The sequence below is a fragment of the Gopherus evgoodei genome, chromosome 17 (assembly GCF_007399415.2).
Source record: "Gopherus evgoodei ecotype Sinaloan lineage chromosome 17, rGopEvg1_v1.p, whole genome shotgun sequence".
Classification (NCBI taxonomy): domain Eukaryota; kingdom Metazoa; phylum Chordata; order Testudines; family Testudinidae; genus Gopherus; species Gopherus evgoodei.
Genome location: NC_044338.1, coordinates 2,418,170 through 2,439,872, shown reverse-complemented (window position 1 = coordinate 2,439,872; position 21,703 = coordinate 2,418,170). Strand labels below are relative to the sequence as shown.

General features: G+C 47.6%; 1 protein-coding gene across 1 annotated transcript in view; it reads right to left on the bottom strand.

The window, feature by feature from the left end:
• The window catches only part of TAOK1 (TAO kinase 1), a 120,345-nt gene that overhangs the window by 14,440 nt on the left and 84,202 nt on the right, over positions 1 to 21,703 (bottom strand). Inside the window, exons 11-17 of the mRNA XM_030537144.1 lie at positions 20,107 to 20,274; positions 19,021 to 19,224; positions 17,624 to 17,758; positions 15,556 to 15,792; positions 14,218 to 14,346; positions 11,959 to 12,162; positions 10,791 to 11,030 (exon numbers count right to left, since the gene is read on the bottom strand). Of these exons, the coding sequence (XP_030393004.1) occupies positions 10,791 to 11,030; positions 11,959 to 12,162; positions 14,218 to 14,346; positions 15,556 to 15,792; positions 17,624 to 17,758; positions 19,021 to 19,224; positions 20,107 to 20,274 (1,317 nt within the window). The remainder of the gene's footprint in view (positions 1 to 10,790; positions 11,031 to 11,958; positions 12,163 to 14,217; positions 14,347 to 15,555; positions 15,793 to 17,623; positions 17,759 to 19,020; positions 19,225 to 20,106; positions 20,275 to 21,703) is intronic.

Here is a 21,703-nt window from a genome sequence, read left to right as displayed (position 1 = left end):
CTAGTTACATTTTGTTGGTGTGCAAAACAATTAGAATACAGACGGACACTTTTCTACCAAAGCTCCAGACTACATTCAGTTGTCACTACACAAAGGGACTCATTTGCCACTGGACTGGATTCAGTCCTGGGTGTTGCTTCTCAAGAAGACTTCTTGCATGATAGGCGTAATAGTTATTAGCCATTAAAGCCTTACTTACACATGGCTACGCTGGATTTATTGTTGTGAAAAAAGCAAATTAGCAATATTTTGTGTACAGAAAAAGATCTTTTTTGGTTTAGGATTCGATGAAGGACATTTGTATTTTAACCTTTGATGCTAGGACCCGACTTTAATAAGGGTTTGCAGTAAAGCATTATCTTAACAAGGAAAATTTTGACCAGCACAGGTTTGGTGACATTACTTGGTTAGCAGGGGACTCAAATTTTAACTCCGGAAGAGGGGGTCATCGTTTGTAGTAGTATCATGCCTAATCTAACAAACACTCAACTACATAAGTACCCGCCCTCCAGGCACCTGCTGGAGACCTGAGGTCCTTCCTATGCTCTCCTTTTGCACCCAAAGCTGTGTGTGTTGTCAAGAAGTGTCAGTTAGCACTTAAAACAAAAGATTAGGAGTCATTAGATACGGTTAAATACTTGGGATCTGCTACTGACTTGCTGTGTAACTTTGGGTAAATTAATTTTCTGTGTTTCAGTGTCCATGTCTGGTTCATCCTTACCTTCCTCACAAGGGACCTGTAAAGTGCTCTGAGATCCTGGGCTAGCAGGTGGTATACAATTATTACTATGGTCACCATTAAACCTAGAGACGCTCCCAGCCCCTGCCAGACTGGAGAAGAGCAGAAAGACTTGGAAAGTGGCTATGCAGAGCACTGACTCTGGGCTACACAGTCAGTCCCTCCATAGTTTTGATGTTTAAAAGTGCTGCAGCAGTAGCAGGCCCCTAGGTGTGGGAATGGATCCCTGCCCTGTTCCATGGAGAAGCCCTGGCACCTGGATAGGGAAGACAGCTGCTTTCACTAGCATCTCTGACTGTCAGCCCCTCTACTAAGTGGTGCTGGAATTGGTTCAACTGCCTTAGAGGCAGAGAAAGCACAGCATTTATGACTACCTAGAAGGTCCTTGTGAGAGAATAAAATAGCTCAAACCCTGTTCTATATGTCCTCAATACCTTACTGCCCGAAAGGGTTCTCACAACAAAATTTTTGGTGGCCTCAAAGGTGGGCCACCAACTCTTGCTAGTGGCTGCTCTGACAATTTTTCCTAAAATACTTAATTAACTTCAGGAAAAACAAATAAATACATACAGATCCATGTCCATAATTTATTTATGTAGAGGTTTTTAGCAAACTCAATAATAAAAATAATGTACAGTTATTTCTATTCTTTACTGGATCTAAACAGAATAGAAACACAAATAAGGTGCTGTGCACATGCTTGTCTTTTGTTGTTCTTGTTTCTTTTGCTGCTGCTGTGAAAAGTAATATTTGTATGTTTGTTAATATCACTTTTCACAACAGACTTACTCAGCCCTGGCAAACCAGGGCTCAAATTAAGCCCTGGATGGGGAGGTGAGTAGGGAGACAGCAGGGGCCAGGGATGATGGAGGGATGGGGAGGCAGTGGGAGCCAGGGGTGATGCAGGGGGTCAGACCACAGCCCAAAATCCCAAGACCATAGCCTGCTGCCCGCCACCCAGGGCAGAAGCCTGAATACTGAGCATCACTGCCCTCAGGAAAGTGGGGAACTCACTGGCTGCCTGCTCCTCTGACATTTGTGGTTCCAGAGAGGGCAGGACCCAACTCCTGCTTGTGTCCCTCAGATAGGGGTCACTGCTTGCAACCCTGCCCCCACCACAAAGTTACTGCCTAGGGGGCTCTAGCCACAAGAAAAGCCTCTGGTTTCCACTGGCCTGGTTTCCAAAGAACACCCTGAATTCCCTGGTCCAGAATGCCTGCATGCATTCTGTTTCTATTCTGCTGATACATGTATCGGGGGAAGATGGGACTTTTACCCTTTCTAAATTAACCAAAAGCCATTTCCCTGCAGGAAAGCCCTTACAGCTGCTCTCCCCACCCCCTGCCCTGAAGGGAAGTACTTGTAGGCCATATATTTCTATCAAAGACTTGGTCACAGCCAAGGAGCAACAATGCATTTCTCCTCACTTTCTGTGAAGTTTCTCTTGGACATCAGACTTTGTTTACAGCTTTCCAATGCAAAGACTTTAACAATAGGAAACAGAAGGGAAGGGTAAGGTTTCCAGTCAGGTTTATGACAAGATCATGCTGGCCTTGCACTGTGAGTTACCAGAAAGAGGATAACAAGTAAGACACTCAGAACAGTGATAAAAGACGGTTACTCACCTTTGTAACTGTTGTTCTTCGAGATGTGTTGCTCACATCCATTCCAGTTAGGTGTGCGCGCCGCACGTGCACGTTCGTCGGAAACTTTTTTACCCTAGCAACTCCAGTGGGCCGGCAGGTCGCCCCCTAGAGTGGCGCCGCCATGGCGCTCTATATATACCCCTGCCGGCCCGCCCGCTCCTCAGTTCCTTCTTGCCGGTTACTCCGACAGTGGGGAAGGAGGGCGGGTGTGGAATGGATGTGAGCAACACATCTCGAAGAACAACAGTTACAAAGGTGAGTAACCGTCTTTTCTTCTCGAGTGATTGCTCACATCCATTCCAGTTAGGTGACTCCCAAGCCATACCTAGGCGGTGGGGTCGGAGTGAGAAGTCGCGGCCCGGAGCACCGCAGTTCCGAAGGCCGCATCCTCCCTCGACTGCTGGACCAGGGCGTAGTGGGAAGCAAAGTGTGGACCGATGACCAGGTCGCTGCCCGACAGATTTCCTGGATGGGCACACGGGCTAGGAAAGCCAGCGATGACGCCTGCGCCCTGGTAGAATGCGCAGTCACACGGCCCGCAGGGACATGGGCCAAGTCATAACAAGTCCTGATACAGGACGTAACCCAAGAGGATATCCTCTGGGAGGAGATAGGAAGACCTTTCATACGATCTGCTACCGCCACGAAAAGCTGGGGGGATTTTCGGAAGGGCTTAGTCCTGTCTATGTAGAACGCGAGAGCCCTACGGACATCCAGCGAGTGGAGCTGCTGCTCCCTGCCTGAGGAGTGAGGTTTTGGGAAAAAACCGGAAGGAAAATCTCTTGGTTGACATGGAAGGCTGAGACCACCTTGGGCAGAAAAGCAGGGTGTGGTCTCAGCTGCACCTTGTCCTTGTGGAAGACCGTATATGGGGGGTCTACCACAAGAGCTCGGAGCTCCGACACCCGTCTAGCTGAGGTGACAGCCACTAGAAAGGCAGTTTTCCAAGAGAGGTAGAGCAGGGAGCAAGTAGCTAACGGCTCAAAGGGGGGCCCCATGAGTCGGGACAACACCAGGTTAAGATCCCAGGTGGGAGCAGGGGGACGGACGTTAGGGAATAAACGTTCCAGCCCTTTAAGGAATCTCGACACCGTCGGGTGGGAAAAAACGGAGTGACCGTCCGCACCCGGGTGAAAGGTGGAGATAGCAGCTAGGTGGACTCGCAACGACGATAAGGCCAGACCTTGCCCCTTGAGGGACAAAACGTAGTCTAATATTTCGGAAACCGAAACTTCCATAGGGCGGAGATTTCTCTCTACGCACCAACAGGAGAAGCGCTTCCATTTCGCTGAATACGTGGCTCTTGTGGACGGTTTCCTGCTGCTCAAGAGCACCTCTCTCACAGGCGTGGAGCATCGCAGCTCTGGGCCAGTCAGCCACGCAGGAGCCACGCCGCTAGGTGCAGCGACTGCAGGTCTGGGTGACAAAGGGTCCCGTGGTCCTGGGTAATCAGGTCCGGATGAAGGGGCAGGGGAACTGGGTCGGCTATGGCCAAGTCCAGCAGCATGGTGTACCAGTGCTGCCTGGGCACGCCGGGGCTACCATGATCACGAGCGCCTTGTCCCTGCGCACCTTCAGGAGGACCTTGTGGACTAGAGGGAACGGGGGAAATGCATAGTACAGGTGGGTCGACCACCGGATGAGGAAGGCGTCCCCTATCGACCCCGGTTCCCTGCCCTGAAAGGAGCAGAATGCTGGGCACTTTCTGTTCCCCCTGGACGCAAAGAGGTCCACCCGGGGATAACCCCACCTCCGGAAAATGGAGAGAGAGCGACCATCCGGGCGAAGGGACCACTCGTGCGACAGGAAGGATCTGCTCAGTCGATCTGCCAGAGTGTTCCGTACTCCAGGGAGGAAGGAAGCCCTGAGGTGAACGGAGCGGGCTACGCAAAAGTCCCAGAGACGTATCGCCTCGTGGCACAGGGAGGAGGACCTGGTGCCGCCCTGCTTGTTGATATAGTACATCGTCGTCGTGTTGTCCGTAAACACGGCGACACAACGACCCTGAAGCTGATGACAAAACGCTTGACAAGCAAGGCGGACCGCTCTCAACTCCCGTATGTTGATGTGGAGCCCCACCTCCTCCTGGGACCACAGGCCCTGTGTCCGCAGGGTCCCCAGGTGGGCCCCCCAGCCCAGATCTGAGGCATCCGTTGTCAGGGATACCGATGGCTGAGAGGGGTGAAAGGGAAGACCCGCACATAACACGGACTGGTCCAACCACCAGCCGAGAGAGTCCAAGACCTTCTGGGGGATTGTGACTAACATGTCTAAAGGTTGCCTTTGCGGCCTGTAACGGCTGATAAGCCACAGCTGGAGAGGCCTCATGTGGAGCCGAGCGTAGCCGGTCACAAAAGTGCACGCTGCCATGTGGCCTAACAGGGTTAGACATGTCCTTACTGACGTCAACGGGGCTGACCGCAAACGCTGAACGATCGCCGCCATGGTCTGGAACCGTTGCAGAGGCAGCGAGGCCCTGCCCATCGTGGCGTCCAAGACCGCCCCGATAAATTCCACCTTTTGCGTGGGCCTCAGAGTGGATTTGTCTGTGTTTATCAAGAGGCCCAGACTTGCAAATACGGCGGTGATCAGGCGGACATGGCTGCTGACCTGCTGCTCCGACGTGCCCCGAATCAACCAGTCGTCCAGATAAGGGAACACGTGGACACGGTTGCGTCGAAGATGCGCCACGACAACTGCCATGCATTTTGTAAACACCCTTGGGGCCGTGGACAGGCCGAAAGGGAGGACTGCAAACTGATAATGAAGAGCCCCCACAACGAAGCGGAGAAAGCGTCTGTGGCGCGGCCAAATGGCAATATGAAAATACGCGTCCTGCATGTCGAGGGCGGCGTACCAGTCTCCCGGATCCAGGGATGGAATAATTGGTCCCCAGGGGATACCATGCGGAACTTCAACTTCACGAGGTATTTGTTGAGTTCTCGCAGGTCGAGGATAGGCCTGAGGCCCCCCTTGGCCTTGGGGATCAGAAAGTAGCGGGAATAAAACCCCTTGCCTTTCTCGTTTTCCGGAACCGCCTCTATGGCTCCTTTGCTGAGGAGCGTCTGCACCTCCTGTCGAAGGAATTGCTCGTGAGAGGGGTCCCTGAAGAGGGACGAGGAAGGAGGGCGGGAAGGAGGAAACGAAACAAACTGCAGGCGGTATCCCGTCTGCACCAGGTTTAAGACCCAGCGGTCCGATGTTATTTGGGACCACGCCGGGAGGAAAAACGAAAGGCGGTTTGAAAACGGGGGGAAAGGATCCATAGGGGAAACTGCTACAGCGCCCTCGGGCGCACCTTCAAAATGAAGGCTTAGGACCAGGCGGGGGTTTCGAGGAGCCTTGGTTCTGCCCCCCTTGGTTCCCAGACTGCCTGCGCCTGCCGTTCCTGCCGCGGCGCCTGTAAGGGTCCTGCCGCTGGCGGAACTGGGAAAAACGGCCTACGGTACGGCTGCTGCTGTGGCCTAAAGGGTCTACGCTGCGTCACGGGGGTGTGCATCCCGAGGGACCGCGCAATGACCCGGTTGTCCTTCAGACTCTTGAGTCTGGGGTCTGTCTTTTCCGAAAACAGGCCCTGGCCTTCGAAAGGAAGGTCCTGTATCGTGTGCTGGAGCTCTGGCGGAAGGCCGGAAACCTGCAGCCAGGAGATGCGACGCATCGTAACTCCCGACGCGAGGGTACGGGCAGCCGAGTCCGCAGCGTCCAAGGATGCTTGTAAGGCCGTGCGCGCGACCTTTTTGCCCTCGTCCAGGATGGCCGTAAACTCCTGGCGAGCATCCTGTGGCAGCAGCTCTTTAAATTTGTCCACTGCCACCCAGGAGTTAAAAGCGTACCTGCTCAGCAGGGCCTGCTGATTAGAGACCCTGAGCTGCAGGGCCCCAGCCGAATATACCTTACGGCCAAGGAGGTCCATCCGCCTGGCCTCTCTGGATTTGGGGGCCGGAGCCTCCTGGCCGTGACGCTCCCTATCGTTCACCGACTGCACCACCAGTGAACCGGGAGTCGGGTGAACGTGCAAGTATTCATACCCCTTGGAAGGGGCCATGTACTTTCTCTCGACTCCTTTCGCTGTCGGAGGGATGGAGGCCGGGGACTGCCAGATAGTATTGGCATTGGCCTGAATGGTCCGTACAAAGGGCAGGGCGACCCTGGTGGGAGCATCCGAAGAGAGGATGGTAACAATCGGGTCCTCTATCTCCGAGACCTCCTCTGCCTGCAGACTCAGGTTTTGGGCCAACCGCCTGAGGAGGTCCTGGTGCGCCCTGAGATCCAGCGGGGGGGGACTGTTGGAGGAGGTACCCGCCACCGCCTCATCCGGGGAGGAGGATGAGGAGACCCCAGGCACGATAGTGTCCAACTGAGGGTCTTCCTCAGCCCTCGCCTCTACCTCCGGAGCCACAGCGGAGTCCTGCTGTTTGGACCCTTCCTCCGCCTCCGGGGAGGGAGGGGGGCGAGACAAGGAGGCTTCAGGGGCCCTACGCTCCGCATTCGCCGGTGTGGGAGGGAGCTGCTGGGGGCCCTGGGCCTGATGGTATGCCCAGGGTGTCCAGAATCCCCACTGTGGTGGGCCTTGGTCTTCCAGCGGCGGATCCCCGAAGAGCGCCGCCTGCCGGTCGGTGCCGAGCGCATACGCACTGTCCGCCTGCGAAGATACGGACGGCTGTCTCGAGGGCCACGGCGGGGCCGACCCCGGATGGTACGGGCCGGCGCGGGTCGGCACGGAGGATCGTCTCGGTGCCGGGGACCGGTGCCGGGAGTCGTATCGGTGCCGGGATCGGGACCGGGACCTGGATCTGTCACGGTGCCGGGATCCTGATCGGTACCGGGTGTCGCTTCGGTAGCGGGACCTGCCACCGGCTCGGTGCCGGGAGGTCGACCGGGACCTACCACCGGCTCGGCGCCGGGAGGTCGACCGAGACCGGGACCTGCCACCATCTCGGTGCCGGGAGGTCGACCGGGACCTACCACCGGCTCGGCGCCGGGAGGTCGACCGAGACCGGGACCTGCCACCAGCTCGGTGCCGGGAGGTCGACCGGTGCGGCGAGTAGCGATGGGACCTGCTCCTGGAGTCGCGGTGCCGGTGACGCCGACTGGAGCTTGACCGCGACCGTCTGGAGGTCGACCGTTGCCGCGAGTGCGACCGGTGCCGCTGAGGGGAGCGGTGCCGGGACTGCGAGCGGCGTCGGGATCTGGAGCGCCCAAGACGTCGGGACCTAGATGGCGAAGGACTGTCTCTGGGCGGCGCCGACATCATGGGCTTGCCCCTGGACACGACCCGCACCGGAGGTACCGGGGGTGGCAGCCGAGTGGGCTCCGTCAGGGCAATAAGGTCCCGAGCCGAGGCGAAGGTCTCCGGTGTTGATGGGACCACTATCTCAACCCCAGATCTCATGGGGGAGCTCGGCGGCACCGGACTCAACGGACCCGCCGGGCCCGGAGTCAACGGTGCTGACGGTGCCGGCGGTGCCGCGGCCGATGTCGAGGCCGGGCGCTCAAGCCGGGTCTGCCTGGCCGGAGTAGCAGACTTCGACGGCCTAGGCTGTGATTCCGGTGCCGGAGAAGGTCGGTGCCGAGGAGTCTTCTCGGTGCCGGAGCGATCCGGTGCCGGTGCCGAGACCACGGTCCGCGAAGTCGACGGGTCAAGTGCCGCCTCCATTAGGAGAGTTCGGAGCCTCTGATCTCTCTCCTTTTTTGTCCTCGGCTTGAAAGCCTTACAGATGCGGCACTTGTCAGACCTGTGCGATTCCCCGAGGCACTTCAGGCACGCTTCGTGGGGATCGCTGGTGGGCATGGGCTTCTTGCAGGCCGCACACTGCTTGAAGCCCGGCGAGACAGGCATGAGCCTGGCGCCGGGTGCCGGGAAGGGCTAAGCCCCCGGCCAAGAACTATTTAACAACTATTGACTAAACTACTTACTTAACAACACTAATTAACAACTATATAGAACTAGAGATAAGCGATTGAAAACTAGGAGAGCTAGGGACGTGGAGGACAGCTATGCCGCGCTCCACAGTTCCAACGACCGACACGGCGGTAAGAAGGAACTGAGGAGCGGGCGGGCCGGCAGGGGTATATATAGAGCGCCATGGCGGCGCCACTCTAGGGGGCGACCTGCCGGCCCACTGGAGTTGCTAGGGTAAAAAAGTTTCCGACGAACGTGCACGCGCGGCGTGCACACCTAACTGGAATGGATGTGAGCAATCACTCGAAGAAGAACAGAGCACTTTTCATTGAAGGATTACTTCTAGCCACCATTCCTTCAGGCACAGACAAGGACTGCAACAGACATCCGACTGTGAAAACCTTACTCCCAGTATAAAAGGAGAGCCCTGCAACTTGGACCCTTTAATAAAGGAAAACATTGCTAAAGAGAGAATTTAGATAACAACTGCAGTCAATAAAACATGTGCATGCACTGTTCAGAAGTGAGGGAAAGAGTTAATTCTAGTGAACAGTTCCAATAAAGCAAGTATTGGACTTCAAGTAGTATTGTTATTCCAATGGTCTTCACGATTAGTATTCTGTGTACACAGATTTGGTGCTGGACTCACTGCTCCGGACTCTGAAGTCCTTCAATCAATCACAGAACAGGTAGAGCACAGGCAGCAGTGTAGGCGTTCCACACGCCTTGCCAGCATGCTTGAGCCTGCCCTGCAGGGATGACCTGTAAGGCAGTTCAGTCTCCATGACCCACTCAGGTCCCTTGACTTCTCTGCTGTAACTGCCAACCAGGGGCCAATTTTAAGGAGGGAATGAATATGGACACATTGTCTGCTTGTGCTTTTACTCTATCACCTTGGGGAAGCAGAATTCATTCATGTTAACTTCAGAAGGATCAACCTAATGCAGCTGCTTCAGTTTTATTCAGCTCATAATGCACTAGTGCTTCTTTGTGAAGTCATCAGCTATTTCTGTACTATATCCTTGGAGATTTTGAACACAGTGATCAGATGGTCCCTTGTGATCAGCAGTCAGTTTTTAACTATTTAATACTACTATGAGATTGACAAATCATTTCTTTTCACTGCAGAGGTACTATTTCCAAGCTGGTTTCCAGACAATTTCTGTCAAGAAAACAACCTACAGTTGGTGTGAACTGAGTCAGATGGGCAAATCACGACTCCCAGAGACCTAGAGCAACAAAGGAACCCCATGCTCTGTATGGCACACAGCGCATTCTAATGTGGGCACAGCTGAAATCCTGGGTGGAGTGAAGGGGCCTCCCTCTGCACAAGACTAGGCAATGATGTGAAGGGCCTTATATCCTGTTGACTAAGCACCTCACATGAGACAACAGGACTTCTATGGCTGAAGAGAAGGGCTTATAATGGAAAGACTAACAGCCTCCACTCCAGAGGCAGGACAGTTCTGCTCAGACACCAGTGTAAAGACAGGACAGAACGCGAAATGGGTGAGCATTAGATTATTTTCCCCTCTGATATAGCATTGGTAAATATTTTTTATTTGCATGTGCTTGTCCACTGACACCACTAAGGGGAGCATATCCATAGTCTGTTAACTGGAGAGCTTGTTCATTTTATTTCCATGTGCAGCAGCAAAATTAGGCTTTAAAAATTATTGCTTCATGATAGAAGGGTGGATTATTTTGGGTAGGGGTAGGGAGAGGGATGGCTGCAAGGATACAAATATTTAAAATCCAACTTCTAATAGAATTTACCATTTTAAAACGGAAGCCAAATTGCAGCTGCTGAAAGGCATCTGTTTAAAAAGTGAGGGAAGGGTGTAGTAGGGGCCTGCCTGCAACATAATACTGGGATCCAGTTACCGTAGCCACGTCCCATTATTTATATAGCTCAACATACATGCACAGCTCTGAACAAAACAGAAACAGACAGGACCAGAGTCTCAGCTGCTATAAAGTGGTGCTGCTCAAATGAAGTCAATTAAACTATGCCAGTGCACACCTGGTAAGGGTCTGGCCCAGGGTGCCCTTCTTAAAAATTTTACAATCTTAATTAAGGGAAGAACAATAGATGATTATGGGAAACAATGGGGCGGTGGGGGAAGAATGCAAGTGAAGACAGCAAGATCATCTGGTTGCTTGGGTAAGTAATGGCGGCTTTGTGAACAGCTGCTTTTTTAATCAAATAAAGCCATGTACTATGTAGTTATAAACCTCCTTGAATAACTGAGCTTCATGAAAAGCCTTAAAGAAGGAGAGGCTGGCGGTGTGGTGCAAAGAGCTTTAGCCCAGTTGCAGAACATGGCTAAGGACCTTAAGGACTCCCGTGCACCACAAACTGGAACCATGCTGGTGCTTGATCCTGTGACATAGTTGTAACTGTTGGATAGACCAGCCCTGTGCTGCACTGTGCCTGGAGCACAAACCGTGGCCTGTTTACTCTCCCTCCCCATCTTGACCACACTCCAAGACTGCACAATACCTTCAGACTCTTAGGCTGCTGTCGAACTTCCATGACGTGCTTACGCCTTAGCTCACGCTCTCGTCGCTTGTTGTATTCCAGCTGGTTTGTGAGCTCAGTTTGGTGCTGAAGCCTAATCAGCTCGCAACGCATCTTCTGGATGGTACTGAGGTGGCGGAACTCCAGTTCCTGCATAGACTCATGCTGTCGCAGCAACATGGCGTGCTCCAGATCCTTCTGCGTCTGCCTTTTATTTAACTCCTGAGCCACAGAGCGAGAATTAATTGCCATGAGTTATTAGTGTACCTAGCTTAATGGGATCATGTTCACTGCAGTGCATTTCAGTGGTTCTACCAAAGCAACTTAGATAGTACACCAGGGTTTTTCTGCAACCTACCTGTGGTAGGTATCAAGTATAAAATATTAGGAAAGGTGATCAAAAAAATAAATCACTTCACATTGCTTCTTTGTGTCATGGCTGCTAAACAATTCCAATTCACCATAGTTAAGTCTCAGATTCTGTCATGGATATTTTAAGTAAACGTCACAGACAGGTCACAGGCAATAAAGAAAAATTTATGGAAGCCTGTGACCTGTCCATGATGTTTATTAAAAATATCCTCCCAAAATGGGGAGCTGCAGGGTCCCCACAAAGCCGGTGGCAGCTGGGCAGGCCCCAGCTCGGAGTTCAGGGGCCCCACCACCCATGGGGGCTCAGAGCTCCAGGATCCCTGACTCAGAGCTGGGGGGCCCATGGCAGCAGAGAGCTGTGAGGTATCCTCGCCACCCACTGCAGCTCAGAGTTCCCAGCTGCTGCAGGCTGAAGTCATGGAGGTCTCTGGAAGTCACGGAATCTGTGACTTCTGTGACAAAATTATAGCCTTAACCATAGTAGTTGCTTTCTAAAGAGGTTTTTGAAGCTGGCTGCTATTATCCATTTGCTTCTGTTAACACTTCCTTACATAATGTATAGCAGTGATTCTTTGATAATGAATGATCTCTTAAACAGGCATGTTGGTTTTCATCACAATGTGCCCATTTAAACTAATCTATTACAAACGTCACCCTAGATCAGGCAACATCATTTCCTACACCAAGCACAGGGTTTTGGTTACACAGCAGGGGTCCTATATGGTGTATTTGGGACTAACATGGTTCATGGGTTTTTACTCCTCCCTTGCCCTCTCACCTCCCGAACTAAGTCCTGTTCCAGGTTATGGCGCCCGAGAAGCATTCTTCTCTTAAAGCGCCGGCACTCCAGCTCCAAATACTGTCTCTGGCGCCGCAGCAAGTTGGCCTCCTCCTCTGCCTGGAAATGTTGGATGTTCTCCTTCTGTTTGGAGAGCCACTCCTGCTTCTCCTTCTTTGGAGTGCTCTGGTTTTCATTCAGCTCCTGACAAGACCAGGGTAATTGATTTTAGAACAATCATGTTAAGCTCTTTGACAATGAGCAACTGTGCTGACCTGCATAACCAACTACACTTCAGTTAGGCTGTGTTACTTCGTCCTCTCGTGCCCAGATATTGCAGAACTCTCAGCAAAGTACATGATATTGCATATCTATGGACATTCCACGGGACAGGTTGAATTTTGGCTGCTTTAACTGTACATTTTCTTGAGTCTGTCATTTTAAGTTAACTTCAAAACATTGGTTTGCCGCTGAGTTTCCTTTAGACAAGTGTGAAAGGATACAAAAGCTTGAGAATAATATATTCTACCACTGATGATGTAATGTTACTTGTATTCGTGTCAATTCCAATTTATGAGGCACTTCTATTGGCCTCTCCAGAGGAAAAAACCTCTCCATCTCAGTCCAATGGCCAATGCAGTGGTCTTAAGATTTATGCATAAACACAAGTATATGACCTAGCCACTGACATATCACAGCTGGGATGAAAATGGGACCAGGACAAATTCATCCTATGTAATTTACCAATATTGTTTATATAGGCTCTGATCTTGCAAAGCACTTAAGAACATGCTTAAGTGCTTTGGGGCCATTACATGGAGATATTTATAACACATTTAAGTCCCCAAGGCAGGACCCAGTTATCAAGAACCCATAATTTACAAAGAAAGAGTATACAGAAGTAAACAGGAGAGATGATTGGCCATGTTTTCAAACTTGGATGCTAAATTTGATATACAATTTGAGACACCCTTCAATTCAAAAAGGACTTTGACAAAGTCAGGAATTAGTCTGTTTACACAAGCTCTCCTTATAATTTGAGAAGTAATACATACTAGATGGACCAATATGGTTATTAGACTAGTCCCCACATATAAAAGAGTTGATACCACACAGAATGCCGCTGTATTTTATCAAGGAGAGTCAACACATCATAGGGCATTGCCCTTTAAATACTATCTACAGTCTGACCAGAGAAAGATTCCAACCCATCACAGCTTTACAGGTCTCTCAGCTCTACTACTTCCCAGGCTTCTTCCTCCCAGGAAATAGCTATGTTTGGGGTTACACCTCTACCTTGATACAACACTGTCCTCGGGAGCCAAAAAATCTTACTGTGTTATAGGTGAAACTGCATTATATCGAACTTGCTTTGATCCACTGGAGTGCACAGCCCCTCCCCCCGGAGCACTGCTTTACTGCGTTATATCCAAATTCGTGTTATATTGGGCTGCATTATATCGAGGTGGAGGTGTATTTGCTTCTGGATTTGTTAACTGCTAGTTCCACAGTTGAATCACAGGAGTTAATAGTTCAGAATTAAATGGCTCTTTCAAAAACTCTATGGTGGTGTGATGTTAGTCAGTCTGTAAAAGGAACCAGGATGTCTGCACCTATATTTCCCTCTGGATCTGATGAAGATCATGATTTTCAAAATAATACAGTCGTTATTTACACTAAATAGCTTCTCCCACGCCTTTTACTGTCTTGTAGAAGTTATTTTTTAGCAAAACTTCGAGAGTTCACCTGCTCTGCTCTACATTCCTGCTTATCCAATAGAGGTATTGATAACCCAATGATGAAAAATGTCACTAATGAATGGTCCTCTATTTACAAACGATGCAGCTAAAAGATATATTCCACAGTATGCTGCTTTATATCCTAATAGCGAGAACTCTCTTTCCTAAACTACTCTCTCATTTCCTAGCATTCTTAAGTTTGTAAGCACCTTGCTGGTCTGAACTGGGAAAGAGAATTAAAGAATGGAAAAACCTGTATTTCAGTAGACAGCTATGTGGATGCCCACATGACAACACACACTTCTGTTTTAAGATCAATAACAAACATTACAAATGACGTCTTCAGCAAGTGTCTGACTGGAATTTCAATACAGAATTTGCCATGATCAGATTAAAATTTCTTTGCTGCATCTTGGCGTCTCTTAATTCTAGGAGTTCAGTGTATTAGTACAATTTATCATATAAATACAATTGTATTAGTACAACTAGTACTTTCTTGTTCTCATAAGAAACGGGTTACCTCTTTGAGCTGTTCTTTACGGAGCTTGTATTCTCTCTTCTGGGACTCCAGGAAGCTGTTCAGTTCTTTCTTTTGCTGGGCTTGAATATGTTGTTGAAATTTCTTTTCTTCATTGGCCATCACTTTAGCCTACACCAGAAGACAAAACCCAATGAATTTCTGTGACTCAATTAGTTTAACAGATTTCCACTTCCATTTCAGACCCTATGCGAATCGCTATTGCTTTGTACCTTTAACATATACTCACCGCACCTTTCAAAGAGAATCAAGACTGCGCAAAATCTGCTCTCTCTCATTTCTCAGTTTCCCCCCATGAATGCACCCATTGACAGTCTTTGCTCAGTGCTTTATTACTTAGACCTAAGCTCTAGCTTATTTTTAACCTAGTAATAAAGTCAACTCCCTCATGACCAGGAAAACTGCAGAGACACACTCAGGGTACAACTACATTGTTTAAAAAAGAAAAAGCGCTCAGAGCCTGAGCCTCAGAGCCTGGGTCTGCAGACTCGGTCTCACACCAGGACACTAAAAGGAGTATGTCAACATTCTTGCTTGGGCTGGATCTTGGCTTCTGCAAGTCAGTAAAGAGAGTGGGTCTCAGATCCCCAGGAGCAACGTCTACACTGCTATTTTTAGTGCTGTAGCACAAGCCTGAGTCTGTATATGCAGGCTCTGAGATTTGATGCCCTGGCTTTTGCTGTTTTTGCAGTGTAGATGTACCCTCAGGCACTATACTATAAAGATCAATATAGAATGGCATAGTTCCACCCAGTGACCATTAAGAACACCTAAAGAATAGTCACCAACCATCTTCTTTGGTGGCACTAGTCCATCATGATTGGTTAACAAATAAGTATATTCATACACAAATAAAAGTATGAACATTCTAAGCACAACTGATACATTTCTGTGTAAGATCATTTTATCTGAATTATAACTCCCAGCAGGAGCTGTACAAGGCAAGGATGCCATTCTACTACTAAGATTACTGGTCATTTCTAAAGAATGCACTTAATTCACTTTTAAAACATACATAAAGTCAAGAAGACAAAGGATACAGGACAATAGAAAGGAAAATCCTTACTGTAATTCTTTCTGGGCTCAGTATGCTAACATTTAGTACAATGCACTGTGATGCAGGACATACCTTTCCTCTAGTTACATAAACCCCTTAGTGTAAGGAGGTGATGTATTAGCCTTTTTCTAATTATCAATTTGCTTGGCTCCTGAAAACAGACATGTAAGAGACTACAATGTCATCTCTTCTTCAGTGAGGAGAAGTGGACAATTCAATGTAATTAACAAATACAGACCAGTCTCTAAATCTTAATCTCCTACCTCCTTCTCCATGGCTGCTTGGTGTTTTTTAATTAGCTTTTCCATTTCTGCAGCAAAGTTGTTTCGCTGCGTTTCAAGATCTTTGTCCAACCTGAGGCGATGCTCATCCATTTCTGCCTTCAGTTTGTTCTCCAGTGCCATCAGCTGTTTCTGGTGCTGCCGTCTCATGCGTTTATAGCCAGACATCTGTTCTCGGAGCTCAGAGTCTTGTTCATGTTCCTGCATTTGCCTTGTCACCTAGTAAGACAACCATAGCAGGATAAAAAGTTAATGCATCTTAATCTGTTTTTCAGCATTCTTCAATTTACACAATCAAAGGATTCAATAATGATGTATAACTTTGTTGGAAAGAAGAGTATAAGCTCCAGGGGCAACAGACAGCTAAAAACTGATTTGACTAAGAGAGACAGCCTTCTTTTCCTACTGTAACACACAAAAGGATCGGACAGGTCCCTAATGGGCTTCTCTTAGTTGTTAACAATGCCTATAAATGGGGGAGGGAGGGAGGGAGAGCGAGAGAGCGTGCACTGCCATCTTGATTTTGCATTTTAACCAAACTCTGTTTTCAAGATGGTTTCTACTGACAAAAACACTTCACAGAGGTGACGAGCAGCACCCTGTATTAGCAGCAACGTAAAGCGTGACTTTGCTTTCTCTCTTAGCTTAAAGCAGTATTTCTGCAGTAGCTGTAATCTCAGCTAAACATGGTTTAACATAACATTCTCAAATGTCTAGAAACATTTACCACAGAGACCACTGTGTCTCTCATTTCGAAAGCCTGAACTTTTATAAATGTGACCTCTTTTTCTATGGTGCTATTCACTTCTCCAACACCAGAGGCACAGAAGATGACACCTCAAATGCATTCAACATTAATGTTTATGTTGGAAAATCATGAGTCCAGTTATAGAGGGGTTACAAGCTCTCTGAGTTTCACCAGTAAAAATTAAGGAAAGTCATCCATTTCTACTGTGAAAAATGCTGGCTAGTGACAATTTTACAGAAACACTTTTTATTTTGCAAGATCTAGAACAGCGTTCCTCAAATGCGGCCACCAGGGGGTTTTCCTGCAGCCATGACAGCCTCCTGGGCAGAAATGGGGGAGGGGGCAAAGCAGCGGCCCTCCCTGCCGAGCCATGGGTTTGGGGGATGGGGGACCTTCAGCTCCATCCCTCATCTTCAGCCGTGGGCTCCAGGCTTCAGGACATCCCTCCCCCCACTCCACTGTCTCCAGTCGTGGGGCTCTGGGCTTCACCAGGCACCATGGCCAAAAGCCTGGGTTGTGAGGCCGCAGAAGGGAGCTCATGGCATTGGGGGGAGGAGAGGAAGGAAGCAGTGGGACTCAGGGGGGCCCTGAGGAGCTCAGGGAGGCAATGGGGATCTGTGGTGGACCAGGGAAGGCACCGTGGGCCAGGTAAACTAAAATACAATTGTACATTATTTTTATTATAGAATCTGGGGAAAAAACCCTACATAAATAAATTACAATGATTTGGAGATGTATATGTGCATATTTATTTATTTTTTCTAAAGTTAATTAAGTATTTTAGGAAAATTTGTCAGAGTGACCCTCAGCAAGAATTGGTGGCGCCACTTTGAAGCCACTAAAAATTTTATTGTGAAGCCCTCGATCTATGGCATGGCTTCACAGCAATGCGAGAATGGAAACACCATACTGGACTGCCAAGCTTATTTTTGTATTGAGGAGAACAGTTTCAGCTGATTAACTTATACATGCATACCGTGTACATATACAGAAACTAGGGTGTAAAATTAGACGGGAATATTTGGTTTTGTGTCATGAAACTATAAACCATTTGATGCTGCAGATTCCCTATGTACTACTAGGCATTGTTTTTGAAAATACATAAGCTATATAAAAATATTTGCCCTGGGGGTTATATTTATATTAGTAAGTTGGCTCTAATTATTTTTGTGATAACATTTTTGAGTGTATGATGACACTTCACATTCTGATGAACTCCTAAAAACTGCAAGTAACATTATAGCTAAACCTCTAAATTCATCCTGCTTCTACAATTCAAGCAACAGAAAAAACTAAACCTACCAGTGATGCTGTGCGTATAGTAGCAAAGTGCTCTCGATTGCGGTAATGTGGCTTGTGGCGAGATACTTGGGGTGGAGACTGTGGTTCTGATGTCCTTGTTCTAGAATCAGACTCTTCTCTGTAATTTTCTTCCTCCTTAACAGTGGGAGAAATATTAACAGTCGAGAGAATAAGGAGAATCCATGTTACTCAGATTGTCATCTGAGTGTGCTTCAAAGACATCCTTAAGAAAATAAAAGCAAAAGTGCATCAGATGCACTAGTCCTGAAAGGCAACTGCTGACAATAAGACAGCTGAAAATATAGAACAGAAAACAGAAACCTTGACCCTGGAACTTAGGATGCTGAAGCTTCATTTCATAATGTTACAGCTAAGAGGAAAGCAACTTGCTCAACAGTGAGAGTGGAAAAAATAATAAAGGGAAATAGATTATTGACATGTTCAACAGGCTACTTCCAACCAGCACTCTACATAGTAGATAATATCTTTAACCCAACCAGACAGACAAACTCCTTCTTCACAATCATGCCAGATAACGAGGTTAATTCCACTAACTGTAGAAACACTTAAAGGAAAACACTTTTGATTTCTCATGTCATATTCTATATGTTTATGTTTTGCATCTCTGATTCATCATCAGGCGATTGGTAATTAACTATGTTATACACTAATCAGCTGCCTGAGGAAAAGCATATATCCTTGTTCCATATCTTATTAAAGAAAAAATTACAGAAACTCCCACCACGAACTATGAAAACATACGAGTCTGAAAAGTGTATCATGCCCCGTGTAGTAAGAGCAGCGTGATTCAAAGGGAGACTCTGTTCCTGATCCCTCATCATTCCAAGGTAAGCAAGGGAAGTGGTTTCACAGCATGCCATGCTCAGAATGCTGCAATTCTTTTCCTGTGTAACTTGGTTCATTAATTAAAAATTCAGTCAAGTAATGGAAAGCTGGCTACTTCAGGAACAGTTCTCTGCCACTGCTGCAGGTCTAGTGCTTGAGAACCTACTAATGAAGAAGTAAAAAGGAGGAAGAACACTTACAGCTTTTGCCCTGTAAAACAGCACTCGATGAGCCCAGGACATTCATTAAATAAACCAATTCCCAATGGGCAATCCCAAATGGGTTTCAAAACAATCTAACTAACACAAAATTGCTATGCAGACAATTTAATAAAACAGGCTTTTAAAAAAGGTTTACATCAGCCTTCTGATGAGGACTTGTTTTCAATGCACATTAATCTTTTGGTACAAAATTTTAAAATCTGCACTACTATGGAAGCAAGGATTTATGCCTCTTCTAATATCAACCAAAACCTGCACACACTACACCATTCATTCCAAGTGAAATCCCAGTATCATTCAAGCTGGTCTGGCTAGAAAACTAACACTCACAGGCTTTAAGTGGATGACAGAGCTATTTGACATCACGGTGTGGTCCCCTTCCATCATGTCTAGCTCACTCTTCTCATCTGAGGCATCTGGAAGACTGTTAACACTACTGCTTTGGCTACTGGCACTGATGGACATACTGGGAATGGACTGATTACTTCCGACACTGTTCACTGTTCCTGTCCTGCCAACGCCATGGTCTTGCTCCTAAGGGCAGGAAAAAGACCTGGTTACCATCTTTAAATAAAACAATCCATCACTATTGTAACGTTATCGATTTTGCCAAATAATACGCTAATGAGATGCCTTTATATCAGCATCCACCTGCCAAGTCACTGCAGCTGCCCACTCTTCAGACGTGCTACTAAATGTTTCTTCTGCGGGAATGGTGGGGAGAGAAAAGATCTGCTACAAAATTAACCTGGCTGCTGTCGGATTCTTTTCAGAAGGGAGCACGCTAAGACGTGAAACTCGACAGTGAATAAGCAATGCTGTGTCCCCAGTAACTGTTTTGACAGCAGTATTATCTTCCCCCAGGAGCGATGCCAGCACTTTTACAAAGTACTCATGTCTCTTTTGCACGAGGAGAGAATTGGGCTTTGGCTCTGGCTTGTGGTTTTACCATGTGCTCCACAATCTAGGCTTTGATTCTGTATTTATTTATTTTTGAAGTGTGTGTTTCTACCCTTTATGGTTAGATGAAAAAACCTTCAAAACGTGAACCAGATGTAACTGATGCAATGACGGCAGCCAGTGGCCTTGTTTAGGTTGCGATTAGCCCTTATTTCAGGGATCAGTGAAGGTGCACCAGCACAAATCCCTCCAGAAGGCAAGAAATGCCAGGATTTGTGCCCTGGTTTCAAATATAGGTGCAAGTCCTGGCTTTCTTTTCCTACATTAGGAGTTTGCCCTGTTGTGGCTGGCTAGAAACAAGGGTGGACAAGGCCAGAGGCTGCAGCCAACCTGAAGCAATAACTCCGAGTGACAGGAACAGCCTCCATTCATCTTAATGAGTTTATTCTGTATCCTAATGATCATTATTAATATCTCCGTGTTGAGAGATCCATCGTCTCTCTCAGCTCTTCTTACCTCCTCCTCTTCCTGTGCTTCTACTGCAGGCCCATTGTGTGCCTCCTGGAAAAGGAGTTTCTTCATTTTGCGATACTGCAGATTGTCCAGTTCTCTCACTGCATCCTTTGTTCTCTGAATCAGGTCTATTAACACTGTTTCAGGCCGTTCCCGAAGAACAAACATGTGCTGCAGAACACACACACACAGAGGTGACTAATATTTCATATCTTCAGTGCATATACTTTGCCGGAAACTACCTTCATGAATTTTGGTCATATTTCTTCCTCCTCCCTAAATAGGCAGAAGAAGAATGAAGCCTATAGCCATACTAGCTCAGGCTGGGATTTTATCAGATTTCAGAACCCAGATGAGTTGAGCCTGGTCAGTACTTTGATGGGAGACATCCACGGACTATAGAGATGTTGCAGGAAAGAAGGGGCTGCAACTCAGTTCAGTGGAACTCTTCCTTCAGAGATCTTGCCAAGACTAAGGAACAGGATGTTTGATTTTAATAGTACTTAAGCCCTGTCTTCTCTGAGTGATAACACCTTTAAAACACGTTAAACACGTTAGCTGTCAGTCAATCACAGCCAGCTAACATGTTTATTAAAGGTGTTAAGCTCTGTCTCTATTCTACTCTACTGGTTGCTAAGTGGCATTTAAAATCTTAACTAACTTTTATTTTTTTAAACAGCCTTTTTCCTATTCTAGACCAGGCCTAAATCAATAACTTATCTATACTCAGCATATGGCTCTTCTGGGTGAGACATAAAATGGAGGTTTTGAACATTTATGGTTCCCTCTCACTTTCAGTTCTATAACTGCTGTGCTGCTCAAATTATTAGAAAGACTTAGAATCACAGAATCATAGGACTGGAAGGGACCTTGAGAGGTCATCTAGTCCAGTCCATTGCACTCATGGCAGGACTAAGCATTATCTAGTCCATCCCTGACACGTGTTAGTCCAACCTGCTCTTAAAAATCTCCAATGATGTAACAGGACTCTCAACTGAATCTCAATTAGCTCTTTTATTATACCATGGAGAGAGGAAGGGTCAAATGGTATCTAGGATCCTTAAAAAGGGTCCGTAACACCAGGTACAAGTACCTGTCCCCACCCCCAATCCCTCACTTGCTGCACTCCACTGATGGTTGCATTTTGCCAGAAGGTGAACAGAAGCTAATCTGTGTGTGTTTGAAGGTGTTTTATCAGCCTTCTGGATGAACTGTGCTATATAAATGTGAGTCAGCACTAACAATACTAATAGTTTCATTCTGTTATTTTGGAAAGCAGTACTGAAATTTCCAACATTTCTCATATTTCCTACATGTCCCGATTAATTGGCATACAGCTCTTTGCTACTTAGATAGGGAAGGAACATATTCATAAAACTCACAAACATTTATTTTTTCAATACAATTCTCTTCAATTAAAAAGTATATTGTTGAAAATAAAACTGAACTTTAGAATTCGACATGGCACGCTACACTCCCATTAAGCCTGTCAGTGGAGAATTCTGTTTACTTTTTGAATGGAAAATCCTAGGAAATGTAAAGAACGGAAAAGCCTCATGATCACTTAAGCATTAAAACATACAAAAAGGTGACCATCTAA